The sequence below is a fragment of the Ictidomys tridecemlineatus genome, chromosome 2, assembly GCF_052094955.1.
Source record: "Ictidomys tridecemlineatus isolate mIctTri1 chromosome 2, mIctTri1.hap1, whole genome shotgun sequence".
Lineage (NCBI taxonomy): Eukaryota > Metazoa > Chordata > Mammalia > Rodentia > Sciuridae > Ictidomys > Ictidomys tridecemlineatus.
Genome location: NC_135478.1, coordinates 153,949,949 through 153,964,086, shown reverse-complemented (window position 1 = coordinate 153,964,086; position 14,138 = coordinate 153,949,949). Strand labels below are relative to the sequence as shown.

The 14,138-nt window shown below is 38.8% G+C and overlaps 1 protein-coding gene across 4 annotated transcripts in view; it reads left to right on the top strand.

Annotated features, from left to right (window-relative positions):
• The window catches only part of Itgb8 (integrin subunit beta 8), a 95,287-nt gene that overhangs the window by 353 nt on the left and 80,796 nt on the right, over positions 1 to 14,138 (top strand). Inside the window, exon 1 of one of the 4 annotated variants that reach the window (XM_040291743.2) lies at positions 2 to 1,542. The exons of 1 other annotated variant lie outside the window; for it this stretch is intronic. In XM_040291743.2, the coding sequence (XP_040147677.1) occupies positions 1,056 to 1,542 (487 nt within the window). In that variant the 5' untranslated portion in view covers positions 2 to 1,055. Of the gene's footprint in view, position 1; positions 1,543 to 14,138 lie in introns of those variants that run through there. 2 more of the 4 variants (XM_021728747.3, XM_005328794.4) reach the window with 2 other exon arrangements.

Genomic DNA, 14,138 nt, shown 5'->3' with positions numbered 1-14,138 from the left:
AAAGAGCGCGCAGTGCAGGGGTGAGAGTTCGCGGTTTGCTCACAGCTGCCACTCGTGCTGAGCAAGTCTCCCACCACACCCCCTGGGCGAGCTTTGGGGGTGCAGGATTCCAGGGAAGAGGGAAAGGGAAAGCGGTGTGCTATTCCTGTTGCGCGGCTACGCACCAGGAATTCTTGTGAACGGTGGGAATGGCAACTATCCGATCCAAGGGGGAGAAAAAGAGCTGGAGTGAGCAAAACAAAGAGCGAGTGTGGGCCGCGGTGACTTCATGCCTCACCAATGTCCCGCCCACGCTACTCCGAGCTGTTGCTGCTGCCTCTGCCCGGGCGCCGCCGCCCCTACGGGCAACCCGGCAAGGCGCACTATAGCGTGGGGCGGTTTCCTAGCAACTCCCGGCCGGAGCGTGCCCAGCTAACAGCAGGTTGGGACCCCCTCGGGGGTGGGGTGGGGGACCAGGAAAGGACCACCCCAATCCTCTTCAACCCCAACCTCCTCCACTGCATCCTCGCTGCGAGCACCCCAGACCACGGCAGCTGCCAGGGGTCTGGGCAGCGAGACGCCTGAGCCAAACTCTGGAGCCGAAAGGACAAGGGCACGAAGCCCCCGCCCCGCGAGGCTGGGCTCTCGCACCCCCGCGGAACCTCCCCTCCTGCGCTAGCGCCCTGAGCTCCAGTCCTGGCTAGCCTGGAAGTAGAAATGCCTTGCTCTGTGTTTGGGGGCGTCTACAAGCACTTCTAGAGCGCTCCCGGGGCCGCCTCCCCAGCCTCTGGCACCCAGAGCCTCAACCTTCACCAGTCAGAACGCTTTTGCCTGGACCTTGCCCGCTGCTCCGCTGGCGAGGCTGCAAAGCTGCTACAAAGTGGAGTTGGCCTCCCTGCCCACCTGTGGAAGAAGCTCGCGCAGATTGATGCGCCATCGACATTTTTCCCCTTCGGCCTTCTGGCGTCCCCTCCCACAAATGCGGCATCACCCAGTGAATATACATTAGGGTGATTCCCCCCAGCCTCGGGCTTTGTTTGGGTTTGATTGTGTTTGGCTCTTGGCTAAGCTGATTTATGCAGCAGAGCCCCATCGGCTGGAGAGAAACAAAAGCTCTTTTCTTTGTCCCGGAGCGGGCTTTGGAGCCCTCGATCGCGTCGCCGCCGCTGGCCATCGGCCGTCGGAGGAGGTGCTTTTCGTGGAGACTCCAGGGCTGGCCGAGTGGATCTGGGAGGGCCGCGGGAGCCCTGAGATGCAGAGCAGTGCTCGGCCCACGTACCTGCACAGCTTGCTCGGAGCCGCGAGATCCGTCTGCTCGGCCTGAGGGAAACGTCCTAGAGATTCCCAGTCTTTTGGTCCCGAGGTGCGCCCGGGAGGCAAGAGCGCGCTACAGGAAAGGAGCCTGGCGGCAGGCGCGGGTAGGGCTGCTTTGCATTATGTGCGGCTCGGCCCTGGCTTTTTTTACCGCTGCATTTGTCTGCCTGCAAAACTGCCGGCGAGGTGCTGCCTCATTTCTTCGGGCGGCCTGGGTATTTTCACTTGTTCTTGGACTGGGACAAAGTGGTAAGTTGTTTTGTTCTGTTTTCTTCTCTTTGCACCGAGTCTTGGGCTGGCACCAAGAGTTTCCTGGCCTGAGCATCCTGGCCAGGTAAGTAGGGGATGTCAGTCTATGTCTGCCCTGAGAACACAAGAAAGGGGTGTGTGTGTGTGTGTGTGTGTGTGTGTGTGTGTGTGTGTGTGTGTGTGTCAGCGTCCTCTACCGCAGGCGGCCTCAGAGAAACCAGGTGTCAAGCATTTCCGCCGGGAGTGACAGCAATAGCTAACTATACTGTGTATTGCTCCAGGGTGCTGAGAAAGCAGCGCCTGAATGGAAGTTCCGAAGGGAGGGTGTGGAGAGGGTTGCATTTAGGAATTGGAGTACATCCTTGAGGATATGATCGGTATATAATGTGCTCCACATCTTTCTAGTATTTGGGTCCACCAAACTTTCACTTCCATTTGAGGCAAAGCTGTGGATAAACTGGTTGTTATAGGAGATAGTCTTCCTTTTTTTTTTTTTTTTTCTTTTTAGTTCGTGAAAGGAGACAGCGGCAACACACAAGTTTCTTGTATCATAAGGTTCATTCTGAGTAAATTGAATACTCTTGAGGAATATTCGTGCTTTAAGCCACCATCCTTTCAGCTTTTTCTTCAACAACAACAAAAATACTTTTGAAGCTAATTGATCCTTCACTAAGCTCACTCTCTGACTGAGAAGCAGTGAGAACCCTGGACCAAGGATTGACTTTTAGTCCAGGCAAGCCACCCTTCAGGCAGCATGGTGAACTCCAATCCTGGTTAGGCTGGAAGTAGAAACACCTTGCTCTATGTTTTAGGATGTTAAAATCAAGAGTTACCTTAAATTGGAAAGGTTAGTCCTTCATAAACCTTGTTTTTTTTTTGTTTTTTGTTTTTTTGGTTTTTTTTGTAGTCGTGTGTAAAATAGGGATAAGAATACCTGCCCTCCATAAAGGAAAATCCAAGTCAAATATCATATGAGAAGGGATTGGGGGGCTTTTGATTTATGTAATAAAAATCCAATATAAGATTGAAGCATTGTATTGTTAATAAACCATAAAACAAGATAAGTAATGATAATAGTCCACTTAGGATGAATTCTTATTGGATTCTCATACTGGTCAACATTTGTTTTCACAAATGTAATGACTATTTCCATACTTTAAAGTTTTCTTTTCACTTTTCTCTGTTTTGTCACCAAGTCCTTAAGTTCTATAAGAACCTTACTCTAACTTCTTTAGCTCAAGGAGTATTTACTTAATAATTGTCTAATTGTTTTGTAGACTAAAATTTATTTCTGTGCCTTGAAATGACATGCAAAGTTTCTGCCTGAAGCTAATTAAAATAATCATCATAACCTTATAAATAAGAGTTTATAGTGGAAATATTCAGATAACTTCATTTAATTGTTACATGTATAGTTGTCTAACATTTCTTCCAGGAAGATTTACCCAGTTATCTGAAATGGGGTCAATTAGAGTAAATTTTTATCTTGTGGTTACTTTTTTGGCTTACATATTGATTTCAAATTAAATGAAACTTAACCCAAAGGAAAAGGTAACATTATCAGTTATCTTTGGAACAGGTATTTGTTGCAGCAGATTTTCCACTGTGTTTAATTCCAACCTGTATCAATAAGTAACAGAGTTTTTTTCTACTTTTAGTAAACATACACATATCTACACTAGTAAAATAACCAACAGAGTATATTTTATTCCTAATAAATAGTCAAAGGAAAAAGTCCTACTCGCCTCTAGAATTTTCTAATAATAGTAATCTTTAAAAATTTGATGTGCTTGTAAAGATTAGTCAAGTTCTTTTATAATAGCATTGCATTTCCATCCAGTGACCAAAACTGATTTAAAGCCAATATTATGAATGGGTCCCCCTTGCACCTGCTGACTTAAAAAGGGAATGCTTACCTGAAATCAGAATAAGGCATCCTTTCCCCTGTCTCTGTCAAATACAAAGGTTTCTGATGTATACTGATTTGAATGGCAGTTGAAAACATGCAAAAAAATTTAAATTATAGCCAATACAACACAGAAAATTAGAGATCAGCGTAAACTGTTGTACTTTCGTGATATAGCTACAAGTCTCAAATTATATGTCTTTACAGTGCAAATTAGATGCTTAAAGCAGGATAGAAATTTAGGTATCAGTTACAAAGGAAATCTTATTCCCATGCTCAGTAGTTTACACCAAGAAAATGTTGAGGGCAATAAAATCATACTAAAGAGACCATAAACTGCACAAGAACAACATAACTTTATATGTGATTTTTGAAGTAGAATTTCTAGGTCTCAAATACATTGTTGATTTTTAATGCTGAATGTATAATGAGTGGAGGGTTTATAAGTAAAATTTAAAGGTTTCTGATGCAGAAAATTATTGCATTTAAAAAAATCTTTCCCTGGTGTAAATTATCAGCAACATAGTATTAATAACAATGATACCATGAAGTGGTTAATGAGTAACTGGAAAACATAAAAAATACCTATTGATTAATATTTGAAGAGTTATTGTAATAATGCTGTTACTTCCACATTTGCTTATTTTAAAATAAGCAAATGTGGAAGTAATAGCATTATTAAAAGCTTATGTAGCAATAACAGTGACAGATTTCAAAAATCACATTTTTTAAAAAAATGTGATATTATTACAATGAAATTTCATCTCTTATATTGTCAACTATCAAGTGTTTAGCCTTTTAAATCACTATAAACTGGATTAGCATTAATCTCCCTCAAAACACATCTCACAGCATGAAGTCTTCCCAGAATTCTTCATGCTTTTATACAGTGACCTGATATTTAAGAGAACCAAGGCTTTATTTAAAAGGTGAAATCTAGTCTTGTGAGTTACTTGCATATAAATTATACAAATTATACAAATTAATTATATCTTATGGCAACTGAAAAAATTGAGGATCTATTAAAAGTCATTTACTCTTGCCCTGTGTATGAAAATAGACATCTCATATTATTTGAAAATGCCAAAAAATGTTATGTAACCAAAATATCTTCTTAACCTACTACCAGATCATCTCAAATTTTACCACTTCATAAATTCCTTTGTGTTAACATAGTATTGACCCTCTGTTTCTTTTAGTTTTTAACACTGTGTTATGGACATTTTCAAACACAGACTGATGCAGAGAGAATGGTATAAGGAACCACCCATCAACCAGCTTCACTATTAACTTAAAAGTAACTCACATCTCCTCCCAGTTCATCCCCTTACCCTAACTAAATTATTTTGAAACAAACTTCTCATGACGTTTTATCCAAAAATATTCTGGCAAATTTAAACACTACTGGAGGAGAAACACATTGTCATTTATCTCAAAGCTTGTATTTTTTTTCAATGAAATTTAGGACCATAAGAATGTTCACAAGCTTAAAAGGAAGAGCCATGGAAGAGAGTGGAACAAGAAAAGACAGAAACACAGTTTCAACCATTTACTTTTCTGTTAAAGTTCTGTTTGGAATCTATTTAAAAATATTTGTCTTTAAATAGTATGCATAGGTAACATCTTTTTGGTATGCAAGCATATGAAGAAGAAGAAAACATAACATGAATAAATCTACTTTCCAAGACAAATGTAAATTGCTCTACCCCAGTGGACTCACTGCAGGTACACCTTGCTAAAAGTTTCAGTTTTAAGGATGCTCCTCCCGCCTCATTGGCATTGTCCTCTATTTCTCATTCTCCTGTTGCTGTAAGTCCATAGTTACTTTCTCCAGCCCTTCTCTTCACCTCTCTGCGGCAGCCAGGCTTTCTTGATTACCTCTGCAGTCCCACTCTGTTTAGATCACGTCACTTCCCCACCAAATCTGATAGCCAATTCATAGTCTTCATCTTGTTTGACCTCTTGTCTGTCAGGGACTTGGCACCATGGACCTTACCCTTCTTGGAAACACTTCTACTCTTTGCTTCCTGGACCTGTAATCTCTTGGTTTTGGTTCCTTTTCATCTCTGATGTTGTTTCTTCTTCATCTTCCAAACTCCAAAAGTAAGTGTGTCGAGAACTCAGTCTTTGAAATTGTACTTCTCTTTCTGTACTGAGTCTTGGGTTTAAATATCATTTCTGTGCTGACACCTCCCAGAACCTCCCTCCAGTCCTGACTATTCATTGATCTCAGAGAGTTCAGTCGACTGCCTATTCAACATCTCCATTGTTGAATGTTCCAAAGACAAAATGCACACTAACGTACTCAAAGTCAAACACTCAATTTTATTCGTCAATCTTGCTCTTTTCACACTTCTTATCAACTCAGTTAACGGCAAATCTGTCTCCCAGTAGTTCAAGCTAATATTCTGGTGGTATCCCAATTCTTCTCTCTCTCTCACAGTCCTTTTATGACCTCTTTTGCCAGCACTCTGGCCCATACCAGAGTGGGCCATCTTTTGCTTAAACTCTTGAAATCCATCTTTCCTGCTCCACAGTGCACCCAGACCTACTTTTAAAAGATGCACCATGGGTCCTGTCATCCCCCCACATAGAACTCTCTGTGGCTTTTCATCTCTCAGACTGAAGGCCAAGCCTTTCCATGACATTCAGAATCTCACATGAACTAATTCCTGATGACTGTCCGGCCTCATTTCCTTTCCCTGTTCTCTCTTTGTTCCAGCAGCACTGGTCCTTTCTGTGCCCTAAATGCACCAAGCATGATCTGCCTCCAATCTTGAATGTCCTCATCCCTATCCCTGGAACGGTCTTCTCTGAAATACATTGCTGATCCTTCTCCCTCATTTTGTCCCAGTCCATTCAGATATCACTGTATCAAAAAGGGCTATCCATTCCTCCCTGTCAATCCTACTCTGCCTCTTTCTTTTCCTTTCCTGGCCCTTTGCAGCGCCGGGTACTATGTATTGCTTTGCTTACTGTCCTTCTCTGCTCCTCCTGATCCTGAAACTAGAATACAGTTTATGAGGAAAGGTGCTTTGTTGTCTTCCTTTGATAAATGCCAATCATGTAAATGTACCCAATGCACATTTATTGAGGAATGAAACAACAAATAAGTAAGTTTTGTCTCAATTGAATCTCGTATTGATTCCCTATTCATTCCAAGACAGGGTTTCATTGACTTTCTCTCAGTCTCTTCTTTTTGTAATAAACAGATAAACTTAAGAATCAGGTTATGTTATATTTTAATAGAAAAATAGCAGAATCTTCTTCAAAAATTAATTAAGGTATTTCTACATTTAGCAAAAACATAAGGGGAAAAGAGGACCTTAATGTCAATTTTGCTGTGATATTTTGTGGAATCAATTCCTATAACCTCTGTTTTTTCAAGAATTATAAAAAGTATATGATATTTTCAGGTGGTAGAATTGTTAATAGAACCCTAAAAACACTAACTGGGTAAAAAAAAGTTTTCAGAATAATCCTATCAACTGATAATTCTTAAAAAATGAATGTTAAAGTTTTAAAGATATCATAATATTTACTCATGAATATATTTTCCTACCAAGCTAATCATACTGAAAACAAAGTATTATAATATATCAAGAGAAGTGGAGGGATATAATAGACTGAAAACAAAGTATTATAATATATCAAGAGAAGTGGAGGGATATCTCAGAAAAGAAAGAGTTTTTTTTTCTAATAAGATCTAATTTATATAGGTAATTAAAAAGACAAATTTGATAATTAGTTTTCATTCCAAATAGGTTTTTTATGAGATCTGAGAAATATTGTGATACCATACACTATATGCCTTTCCAAATTTCCTGTACTTCTTTTTAAATGAAACTTTCTGGTAGAAAATATAGCATTTGAAATCGTCTGATCTTTATTCTTTAACAGTTTAGAGTCTTTTCTGCTTCCACTAGGTTAAATTTGAAATATCCAGGTATAAATAGTTTGGTGTTAAATTCCTCACTTTGCTCTTGAACCTCCCCCCAGGGCCGTTTTTTCTGGAACACTAGAGGCTACTGTTTTGATCTAAGTTTCTTTAAACTTTAAAGAGGTGACCCAGCATACTGTTTGCTTTTGATGCAGTCTTTCTCTTGTTTGTACTTATTAAGCCAAGTTGCCCATAGTCTCCTCCTTGAAAGTGCCTGTTATACAGCATCTACACACATTGCAATGATGTCCTTTTTGCTGGTTTGACCCATAAGTAATTAACTTATACTAAAACTGTGTCAGTTATGACATGCTCAAATCTGGCCTTAACAAACTGACACAAGAAAATAGTCTTTTTTTCTTTGCTTGTTTATCCAATAAACTAACAACTTTATAATCGATTTTGTGTGTACTTTCTCAATCCTTATTGTCTTCAAAGCTCTAGTCCCTGTTGCAGCTCGGGTCTACTCATTTAAAGGGTTCTGTTAGCAAAGGACTGTGAGGCCCTTGGTATCATCCAGTTACACATGAAATACTGGCTATGAACCATATATTGATTAAAACATATTGAAAATAAACCATAGAAAAAATTATACTAATTCATATTGGATTGTATTAAACTGAACAATTAAATACTAAATTCCTTATGTAGATGACCTAATTGCTAATCTTTAAAAATGTAACTTTTCCAATTGTATCCTAAAAATATCATGTAGGTATGACTTCTACATACAGTGAAAAGAAAGTGAAATGTTCATACAATTTAACAAACATTTGGACAGCTCTCATCCTATACCATACATTGATGTAAATGATTTAACATCTCAGTTTAATCTTTATAATAACACTGTGAAAGCCAAATTATAATCCTGGTTTTAGAAATGAGGACATTGAAGTAAAGAAGAGAAAAGTGACTTGTTCAGTGTCATCTAGCTAGTGAACAGAACAGATGAGATTTGTTCTCACTTGTACGGACTCACAATTTCTTCAAAAAATTCCTGGATATTATACATTTGGCATGACTGTCCGATAGTAGAGGACCTCACTACACATGCTTTACCTGGTGATTCCTTGGACCCACCCCATAGCATGGGAAATTATGGGAACCTTGCAACCCACAGAGTCACCTCAGAGAGGATTTGGATTTGTGAATCATAAGCCTGGTGAAAACATACCTCCTGTGGAAGCTCCCAGAAACTCTCAACTCACCTTAAGATACTCAGTATGGGAGTTTTCATATGTGAGTGAGAAAGGGAGAAAAAAACGTGGTTTTTGTGGGAGAGACCTGGAGTAAAATTTGGCTTTCCCTGTAACACTTGGATTTTCAATGTGTCATAAATGTGCATGACTTGAGGTTATTGGAGAGAAAGGAAAGAAGGAAAGAATTGACCAACTATGTAACTGGTTGCCAGTTCAATTAAAACCCTTTTGGGAAACATTCATGATATGATCAGATCAACACAGAGCTGCCTGGAGCCATTGTATTATATGTTGAAGTTCTATGTTTTTAATATGTTCTAATCATTTCCCCCACACATCTTTAATAAATTAGGCATTCTTTTGGCTGTCCAGCTTTTGTAGTCTAGTCACCTCTAGCAGGAGAGGTACCTAGATCCTAGGATTTCCAGGATGTCCTGGACCCCATGCATGTGCTACTCCACTTCAGGCAGCAGTGGATGCTAAAAGATCAACAGCTTTGTTGTGAGCCCTGGGAATATAGCAGAGAGCACAGCAAAGTCCCGCTCTCATGAGGCATGTATTGTACTTGAGAAAGACTAATACATGTACGTGTGTGCGCGCGCGCATATATGTGAGGAATGTGTGAGGGATGTGTGTGTTTATGTGTGAGAGAGAGAAGTAAAAAAAGAAAAACGAAGCAAGGTAATTGAATAGACTTGAGAAGGGCAGACTGCTATTATATTTAAAATGGGCAGAATAGATCAATAAGGTGACATTAAACTTCTTTAATTTTTTTTCTATAGACCATATAAGGCATTTCACAATCTCTCCTAGACTTTAACTTTTCCTAGAAGAAGAAAATGGATGATAAAAGCATATAGTTTCAAGTTTGATAGATGGAGAAGAATATTTTTCCTCTTTTTGCTATTAAAGATAATGAAATTCTCACATAGGGCTAGGTAGAAAATTGTTATAACTCAGCAAGAGGGTGACACTAGATAAAATGATTCAAGGAAAACGGAGATTCTTCACATTTCTTAACATGACTTTTTTTTCACAATGGTTTCCACTAAAGTAGAATTTCCCTTTAGTATATGAGCTTGCTAGGCAGGCTCCAACATCTCATCCCTTGCACGCCTACTCCCTCTACTCAGAATCTGCCATGCTTCTCAACTGTCTTCAGGCTTCTCAGCATGGTATCCAGCCCCTTCCCAGAGCACCACCTGCTCAACTCTCTGTGCCTTTCTTATGTCCCATCCCTACACCCACCTGTGACCTTCTTGAAGGGAAACACTGAGCCGGTTGTTTTTGTGTGCCCAATCCCTGGCACAGAGCGAGTTCTCATAACTTATTTGGAATGAAATGACTTCACAAATGAGGTGAGGACAGCAGTGAGGAGTTTAAAATCGCACAGCTAAGCAAATAAACCCTAATCAGCTCTAATCTTTACTAGAATTTGATCTTAAGAGAAATGAAGTTTTCTTTTGAAAGTGGGTCATAACATAAAAGACACTTGTTTCTGCTTTCCAAGTCCACCCCAGAAAGTAATCTCTTGACCTTCCAGGCAAATCTTTAGCAAAGATCAAAAGCTCAGACTTCATATTTTTGAATCTTATTTTTTTAACTTTGTTTTTCTTTCAAAATTTCTGTAGCAGTTAGTCCTATTATAGGTAAATAAGTATGACAATACTTTTGACATTGTACTGTTGGTGTTGATTTTTAAAATGGATTTCTATTTACGTTATAGATTTGTAGAATTTTATAGATTTTAAAATTCTATAAATTTATAGAATTTGTAGTCATTCTTAACCAAAGACTGAAAAAATAGTAATAAAAAGACAAACTGTTGCAACCCATTTAATCATTATTTATTCAGGCTTTTTAAATTGATTTTTTTTTAAAAAAATAAATGACAGCAGGATGCATTACAATTCTTATTACACATATAAAGCACAATTTTTCATATCTCTGGTTCTATATAAAGTATGATGACACCAATTAGTGTCTTCATACATGTACTTTGGATAATGATGTCTATCACATTCCACCATCCTTGCTAATCCCCTGCCCCTCCAATTTCAATAAAAATCTCAATGGCATTCCTCATAGAAACAGAAAGAGCAATCATGAAATTCATCTGGTAAAATAAGAGACCCAGAATAGCTAAAGCAATTCTTAGTAGGAAGAGTGAAGCAGGTAGCATCACTATACCAGATCTTAAACTGTACTACAGAGCAATAATAACAAAAACAGCATGTTATTTGCACCAAAACAGACTGGTAGACCAATGATACAGAATAGAAGACACAGAGACTAATCCACAAAATTATAATTATCTTATATTAGACAAAGTTGCCAAAAACACGCATTGGAGAAAAGATAGCATCTTCAACAATGGTGTTGGGAAAACTGGAAATCCATATGCAACAAAATGAAATTAAATCCCCATCTCTCACCATGCACAAACTCAACTAAAAGTGGATCAAGGACTTAGGAATTATTCAGGTTTCCTTAAAACACCTTCAATTTTATGATAGGCATTATACTGAGCTCTGTAGTTAAAAGGATAAGACTTGCTAAAATTTGGGAAGGATTTCTATAGGCCAGGTACCCTCCTGAAAACATGATATGAAAATATAATATAGTCTGAATGCCACAATCCTCCAAGTTATGAACTGTTACTACTATAAGTAGGCAAACTAATTACAGAGAAATTGAATAACATCTTCAAGATCTCTCAGCTGATAAGTAATGGAATCAGAATTCTGACCTAAGCTCTGGATTTGACTCATCATTCTGAATCTCCGTTATAGACGGCTTCCAAGGGTGAATCCAATTCCTACCCCCGCCCTGGAAGTCCTGCATCTGTCCTCCTCTTACTATGGTCCCAACCAGGGGCAAGGAGTCCACAGAGTAAACCCATCTAGGGTCTGTCACCTGCTTCTCCTACTTCTAGATCATCTCCACAATTCTCTGCCCAACAGCCCCAAGCTACTGTCAGGGCCTTCTTTCTTTTGGTAAATCACATCACCCATGTTTCCAAATCCTGGGCAAGGATGACCAAAGGTGGCTGATGCAAGAGAAGTAGATGGAGCTCAGACATGTGGGCTGGAGTGCCCAGGCTACCTGTGGTGCAGAATAAGTTCAAATGTGGAATAGGAGGGGGATGGATCCTAGACTGGGGAGGCAATGCTCACTGCCAAATTCCCAGCTAGAGATCTAAAGGGATCTAAAGCCAGAGATCTAGCCTCCTAAATTATAAGTGCATAATCTTTCAAGGAAGAAAGATCAACTTATTGAATTTAATGATTTCTTGGCCTAGTTTATAAGTGTTAAATATTTGGTCTTGCTATGCCCACTGCTGTTTGATCTCTCTTGTTCTTAACCCTGAAAAAGTTAGGGCAGTTGAAATATTTCTGGGGGTGGGGCAAACAAGCAATGGAAGTACCAGGTCAATTGTATAAGAGCTACCTGTGTCAATGAGCTTTTAAATTTCCATAAATAAATCCCTATTGGGATGTGTACAGATAAAAGAGTTCCGCCCTCTTATGAAGAGTGTTATAATAGGAGCTAGTGTGTGCATATTCTTAATTTAGTTTTACATTTTATTTGTGCTATGAATTTAAAACTTGTCACGGGCAAGAACATTTTACTGACATGAATGAACTAAATTTGGTCAAATTATTCAGCTGACATGTTTAATATGTATAAATGAGTTAATGTGTTGAGAAACACCACCACACTGCCTTCATGGAGTGAAAGAACAATTTTTCAATATAAAATCAATCTTAATATGACCTTCTTTGTACTTTCACAGTCAGAAATTTGGTATAATTTACACACCAAAAAAACTGTAATGAAAGTCTGAATTATTTCCACTGCAAGTTTATAATTCAATTAAAACAATCCCACCTTTCAACAAAAGTGCAGGGACTAGTACTTGCTAGACAATTATAATATTAAACAGTTATATTCAGGTTATTTCCCTGGGTTAGGGGTACAGCTCAGTGGTAGATCACCAGCATGTGCTAGGCCCTGGGTTTGATCTCCATCAGCACACACAAAATATTTTTTCCATAAATAAAAATAAAATTAAAATGTCTCTAACTGAAATTAACTTAGCAAATAAAATTAATATCATTAAATTAAAATTACAATGTTGAATTATAGTGGTCTTCTAGAAGATCATCTTAAGATGATTTTAAAAGATGCTTTTGAGTGCTGCTATTTGAAGTATTAAAAGTTCATCATGTTCTGAAACATTAGATAAGGTCTTAAAAAGTGACCTTTCATTCTGACCTTATCAGTGAGCCAACTATCATGACTATACTGACTACTGGTTTCAGACATACATTACCTCTCCTTTCAAGATTTTGTGTATGTGTGTGTGTTTTCACTGTCAAATACTGCTCTATTTGTCAAAGACAGATTCTTTGCAATTTCAGATATGCATTGGTGCCATTTGATTATTCTAGAGTATTGCCTAAGTAAATAAATTGTCACAGTCCCTGGATAGTCTACAAGGTGAAACAGGAGTAGTCCTGGCCAAATCCCTGGGGAGGGATTGGGTTTGGAAGTGAGGAGAAGGGCTGGCAATGAAGGCAGGACAAGGGGAGACTAGAAGCATTTTAGCTCTGAAAAACTGTGAAGAATATGTCTTCCAGGAATATGAGGTGTACAGGGGATTTTGTACTACTTTGGACCTAACTTCCATTGATATTTCAAGATATGCCAGTGGTAAATGAAGTCCCAGTTGAACGTAGTGTGGTTTTAAGGTCCTTTCCTTGGAATTGAACTGTTGCAGATACTAGGTAGATACAGGCTTTTGGTGGAATGCATCATCCTTATGAATTAGGGGTGATCACTCTGCTATAAAGGAATTTTAGAATATTTGGATCAAACAAAGTAATTAATTTTTTTTTCAAAATTATTTTACAAGGACTGGGTTGACAGAATGTACCTTTCAGAGTGTCAGACTAGGTGAAAGCTTTTCTAATAGCCTGCTGGAGAGGAGCTAAAAGGCTAGTCTGGCTATGCCTGGTCATGTAAGTTATTCATTGACTGCAGCTGAACAAAGAATACAAGAAAGTTGTGGGATGGCCAGCAATTGCTGTAGAACTGGATGTTCTAGTTGGAAACAAAGAAGTCATTGTAGCAAACTGTATTGTTGGCAAAAAAAGACTTACCATGTCCAAGCTGGTCCCTTTCTTAGCACTAGGCATACCTCCCAAGGTATTGCTCCATTGTCTTTATGCATTTGGTTTGGATTTTTTATGGGGAATTGAACACAAATGGGTCATAACTTGCAAATGAGAACCCTCTACAAATGATAGATAGAGCTCAGGTTCCAAGAAAATTAGTATGAAGGTGGTAACAATGAAAGTAAAAACAAACACAACACTCAAGATGGAAATCACAGTCTCAGCTATCCTGTTTTGATTGAAAACTTCCATTTAAATGAGAATTTCAATTATATAGATAGAATGAGAACCATCAGGTGAGAGCCAGTGTCTAGAATCATAGTGCCTGACCTTTGAGGTTGGTAATAGAAGTGTGAGGACTAAATGTTTAG